The 5,706-nt window shown below is 58.8% G+C and overlaps 1 protein-coding gene across 1 annotated transcript; it reads left to right on the top strand.

Annotated features, from left to right (window-relative positions):
- The first annotated feature begins 520 nt into the window (after positions 1 to 520).
- Positions 521 to 4,997, top strand: LOC123254023 (vomeronasal type-2 receptor 1-like). Its single transcript, XM_044683099.1, has 4 exons — positions 521 to 793; positions 2,850 to 3,779; positions 4,475 to 4,651; positions 4,740 to 4,997. The coding sequence occupies exons 1-4, from the start codon at positions 521 to 523 to the stop codon at positions 4,995 to 4,997; spliced, it is 1,638 nt and encodes a 545-aa protein (XP_044539034.1).
- The last annotated feature ends 709 nt before the right edge of the window (positions 4,998 to 5,706 follow it).

Below are 5,706 nucleotides of genomic sequence, written 5' to 3'. Positions count from 1 at the left end.
TAGATTCTTATTTCCTTATTTCTTCTACCTCTTCTCAATTGTAAATTGTAAATAAATTCCTATAAAGTCAGTTTTGACTTGAGGTTATTCCTTAATTGGGGAAATTTCCCCTGGCAACCAAATTTTAATATATTCAACCCAAACTCCTTTTTTTCCCCTTACAATGGGGCCCATTGGGACCCCTACAGTAATCCTAGCCCCTAGCCCAAAGCCTGGCATGGGGGAGGTGCTTAATCAATGCGTATTGAAAGGCTGGCTCCAAAGAACAGAACTAGGACTTTCTTAACATTAAGAGCTGCCGTCCAAAATAGGCCTGGTATCTCCCCAAGAGGCAGCAGGCTGTTGGTCTCTCGTCCGGGACATCATAGCAGCTGCCCCTTGGGTCCAAGCCATGTGGGAAAAGATGCTTCCTGTGGACCTCTGCGGCTCTGCTCTTTGTGCTGTGTGCGAGAATAGAGAGCTTGTCCTACCCACTCAGTCTGTGTCTGTCTAACCTAGGTTCTCCTCTTCTCATTACCGAATGGTCCAGAGTTTCGTCTTCACCATTGAAGAAATCAATAAGAACCCTGAGCTTCTTCCCAATTTCACGCTGGGCTTCTCCATCTGGGACTCTGGGAGCTCAGAATTGGGGGCCCTGTGGGGGATGATGGCCCTGGTGACTGGCCAGGGGCGCCCCATCCCCAATTATGCTTGTGCTCCCCCTGAGGCCCCCCTGGCCGCTATCCTTGGGGAGGATCGCTCTGCCCTCTCCATCCCCATGGCCACATGGCTGGGCCTCTACCGGACTCCCCAGGTAAGTAAGTGCTCCCTCCGCCCTCCACATGTCCATCACTGAGTTCTTCCTCTAAGAAGGACCCTTTGGAACTCAGGAGGCCAACGGCTCTTCTGCACATGTCCAGAGTTGCCAGCTCTTTCCAGAATTCGCGCCTCCTTCCTTTTTCCCCTCCTGCGATGCTGAAAAATTACTGATCCATGAAGTAACTAACACCAAGGAATATCCAACACATTTGAGCCGTGGAGCCCCAGTCAGGCATGGAAGTCACTTCAGAGGAGGTTCTGAACTCTCCATTTTGAAAAAATCCCTTACTTTCTGTCCTACTGTCAGTTCCAAGACAGAAGAGTGGAAAGGGCTGGGCAATTGGGGCTAAGTGACTTGCCCAGGGTCACCCAGCTAGGAAGAGTCTGAAACTAGATTTGAACCCAAGTCCTTCTGACTCCAGATCTGGTGCTCCATCTACTTTGCTACCTCACTGCCCCTGAACTCCCAATTGTCAACCAAGCTGTATGTGAGAAGGCAATCTGGCCCTGCAGTCTACCTGGATGGTGGCTGCTAGTTCAGCTTATGTGCCTGAACTTTCCTTTGCCTATTGGTAACATTTTTTAATTTAAGAAATTTTTAAGAAAAGAAATTTAGGGAAGTTTAACCAGATGATTCCCAAGGCCCCTTCCTGCTCAACCCCCTCTGGGGCTCCACAAGCCAGGAGAGAAAGGGATGAATGAAAGATAGGCTGAAGCTAGAGTGGCCAAGGCAGGCCCGGAAGGCGCCTGGCACATACTGGGATGTAGTCAGTGTGTGTTGGGTGGTTGATGTGAGTCCAAACAATGAACTTCAATATAGGCCAGAAAGTCAGTTTGAGAGGAGTTCAGCAGAGAAATCCCCCAAAGTGCACCTGGGGGCCCAGGGATGTGGTGACCAGATATGCCGGAGGACCCCGTCTCTATGGGTGGCCCCTTCGAAAGAGGCTCAGAATTGATGCCCATTAGAGGGTTCCAGGTTGGTGTCTTACAACCTGCCCAGCCTGGGAACCCCAAAAAGGCAGGGAGAGTCTGGAGAAAGAGCTTGAGGTAATTGTGTCCCTACCCCAAGCAGGAGCCCCCAAAGAACAGGGAAGAAATGCTGGCTCAAAAGGCATCAAGCAGGATGGCAGGGGAGTAGCATAGGTCCTTGGCCCAGTCTTAGCTCCCATCCCCAGGCATCATTGGGAGCCTACACGAGGGAGCCATTGGAGACTCCATGGCCAAGGAAGGAGCCCATATAGAGCTGATGAACGATAAAGGTGCAGCCAGGGCATCCTGCCTCCCCCTCAACTCAGCTGGCCCCCCAATGGTCATCGGCCTTTTCTCTTGAGCTCCCATCTGGAATCCACTAGTCCAAGAGGGGAACACCCTAAGGTGGTGGTGGCAAACCTATGGCACGAGTGCCAGAGACGGCATGCAGGGTGTTTTCTGTGGGCACCTGCCCCCAGTTTCTTACTAGAAAGGCAGAGGGCTGCTCCTCTCCCCCTTGTGGCTGATGACATTTTTCCCATCCCCCACCCCTCTGCCCAGCAGTCCCATGGGAGGGCACAGGGGGTGAAGTGGGCAGCTCACAGGCAGCAGAGCCAGAGGGGAGCAGAGCACTTGGGCCACTCCTCTCTCCCTCTCCATGTGTTCCTGAGGACATTCCTCACTTCACCTGCTCCTCTGCCCAGCAGCCCAATGGGAATGCTTTCTCCTTCTCCTGTGTAGGATAAGGGGGAGCAGAGTGTGCCGGGCACTCGATGGGGGAGGGGAGGGGGACACAGCACACAGTCTGGGAGGTGGGGGCAGGCCCCAGCACTCCCTCTCTAAAAGGTTTGCCACCACTGTCCTAAGGAATGGGGAAGCAGGGGCAAAAGCACCGCTGAAGGGCTGGAACCCACCTCTTGGTGGAGCCTCCCACCAGCCTTTCCTCTAAGAGTCGTCCCCTCTGGTCCTCCCTCCAGAGCTAACAAGCCATGTGGCGGGAGGGGTGGGGGCTGGGGGGGGCGGGTTTCTGGGGCCGCTGGCCAGGCGCAGCCTTGATGTGTCGCCCTTCCCCTTATTGCCAGGTGAGCTACGGCTCCACCGTGTCAGTCCTCAGCGACAAGAGGCGCTTCCCCTCCTTCCTACGCACTCTGCCCCCTGATGAAGCCCGGGCCCGAGGGATGGCGCTCCTGGCGGCCCGCCTGGCCTGCTACGAAGTGGGTCTCGTGGCCCAGGAGGATGAATATGGGCAGCGCGGGGAGCGCGCCCTGCGGCCCGAATTGGAGGCAGCAGGCCTGTGCGTGTACGTGACAGCTGAGCTGCCCAGCGCCCCACGCGTGGACAAGCTGCAGGAGGCCATCCGCACCCTGACTGTGGCCCAGCCCCGGGTTCTGTTGGTCTTCTCTGGCGCCCACGAGTTTCTGCTGCTGGCTGCAGAGCTACACAAGGAACCCGCCAGCCGCCTCTGGATCTGCAGCGAAGTCTGGGACCCGGCAGCGGTGCCGGTGATGCTGCCCGAGCTGGCCGGACGCCAGGCCCTCCACGGGGCCCTGGCCTTCTCAGGCCATCGAGGCTGCATTCCCGGCTTCGCTGACTTCCTGGGGCGGCTGCACCCGAGCCGGGCCTCTGAGGACCAGTTCCTGGTGCCCTTCTGGGAGGAGACATTTGGCTGCCGGTGGCTCCACAACTCCTCCTCCTCCTCCTCTGCAGGTAGAGGAAGAGCACCTGGTGGACTGCTGCGAGGCCAGGAAGGAAGCGGAGGAGGCCAGGAAGAGAGAGAAGAAGGCCGGAGAGGTGGGCGAGGAGCCGAGGCCGACTCCTGCACCGGCGAGGAGAGGCTGGGGGGCCAGGCGCTCCCCTTTCTGGATATGAGTGACCTGAGTGTGACCTATGCAGTGGCCAATGCGGTGTCCAGTGTGGCCCACGCGCTGCACGACATGGCCGCGTGTGAGGCCGGGGATGGGCCCTTTGGGGACGGCCGCTGTGCCGACATGCCCCATTTTCAGCCCTGGCAGGTAAAAGGCCTCCAATGAGCCCTTCTCCCCAGCCTGCCCTTTCTAGCTGCTCCAGGGCCTCCGCTGTGCCTCCCATCCTCAAGATGGAAGAGTGGCCTCTGCCAACCCTGTGCTGGTGGAGCCCAGCGGGCCGGGAGCTGCGCTCTCCATCCACGTTCCCCTTGATGGCACTAGCCTTGGCCTTCCCAGTAAGGGGCCCGAGTTCTCCATAGTACAAGGCGCTGCCGAGGGAGCTGCTGGCCAATGGGGTGGTTCCCCTGGCAGCCGGACGGGTGAAAGTGGGTGGGCATGAGCGGCACCCCTGAGGAGCCCCTTCCCTTGGAGTGGGCGAGCTGACCGATGGCCCCACGCAGAGAAGCTGTGGCTGGAAGTGGCCAACGTTGCCTGAGGCTCAGAACCAGGGGCGGCAGGCAACGAGGGGGGCCCTGGCTCTGTGCCCTCTGTGGGAAAGGGGCCGAGCAGCTGTGCTTGCTCACCTTCTTCCTTCTTTTCCCTCTCGTGCTCCTCCTTTCTCTCCCCTCGTCTCTTCCTCCCCGCGCCACCCCCCAGGCCTTCCCTCCTTCTGGCGCCCACTCTCTTCCTCTTCCAGCCTTTGTCTCTGGCTGGTTCACAAGGGCCCTGGGCCTGCCCCCCTCCCTGACAAGGCAGAACCAAAAGGCTCTGAGAGCCCCCCTTCTCTGGGAGCCTCCTTGGAGTCTCTGGGCCTGTTTCTGTACAAGCACTCGGGGGAGCTGGATGCGGCTGCATGTGACCCCGAAGGACCCCACAGTGGAGCTTCTGTCCAGGCAAGAGCCGAAGGGATGGAGGAACGAGCTGGTGTGCATCCTCTCCTCTGCCAGGCCCACGGTTTGGCCCTGGACCCCATCCCTGAAGTCAGGCAGCCGAGGCCCTCCCTCCGCCTGTGCAGGTGCCCCCCAGGATGCCCCTCAGCAAAGATCCTTGCTTGCCCATTCCTGGCAGGTCACTGGGGAAATCCGTGCCATTCAGAACTCCCTTGAACCCAGTCTTAGGGCATTGCCTTTGGGTGTCGAATGCTTCAGGCCTTGCCTAAGGAGGCTGGAGCCGAAGGAACTCCTCCCACTTAAGACAGCCCTCCAGAGGCATGAGGGGAGCTTCGGAGGCCTTCGGGGCCCTGATCCTTGTGTCTCAATTCAAGAGGAGGCGCAGATCCACACCAGCGAAGGGAGCTTCTGTGCTGGTGGTGTGGGAGAGCTTTAATGGGAAGCCCTTGTCGGGGCGACAGGCTCCAGGCGGCAGCTGAAAGACCAGAGATTTATTCATCCCAGTAAGTCAGATGGAAGAGCTGAGGGGGGCAGGGCCGACGGAAGACGGCCTCCCCGAGGAGACGCTGCTGGGCTTTCGGTGCCCTTTCCACAAGAGGGCCTGCGGGCCGGGAGACGGGATGATGGCGGCGTGCGCCTGGGCCTTGGAGCCTGGCGTGGGTCCCGTGGTCGGTCCTAGGCCTCAAAGCCAGAAGGGGGCGACCTGGCCTGTTTAGAGGACCATCAGATCTCTGGGGTGTAAAGCAGATGCCTATTGGGAGCAGGCTGGCAGGTGGGCCGCCGTGGGCTCATGGGCCAGCGCTGCAGGAATGCAAGGCAAAGCGAGTCTTTTCTGTCCTCTCTGACTGGGCCACAGACTGGGGTTTGGGGTGTCCAGGGGAAGCCCGTCCCCCCCATCCCTGGAAGTTCTCGGAACTAGTGAAGGGGCGGCCTTCCTTCCAGTGCTGTGCTGGGAAATGCTGAAAAACGGACTCTCAGAGAACATGGGCTGAACGTTCTCTCCCTCGTTCTCCTCAGTCTAGACATCGACAAACCCTTTGGGAAGCGGAAGCAGCTGCTGCAGCAGCACTTCTGACATGCTGGGATCTTGCCACTTCCTTCCATCCTTCCTCCTTCCTCTTCCTCCTCCTCTTCCTCCTCTTCCT

Source organism: Gracilinanus agilis, unplaced genomic scaffold (assembly GCF_016433145.1).
Source record: "Gracilinanus agilis isolate LMUSP501 unplaced genomic scaffold, AgileGrace unplaced_scaffold13058, whole genome shotgun sequence".
NCBI lineage: Eukaryota > Metazoa > Chordata > Mammalia > Didelphimorphia > Didelphidae > Gracilinanus > Gracilinanus agilis.
Note: the sequence above shows the minus strand (reverse complement) of the source record. Positions and strands in the feature narration are given on the sequence as shown.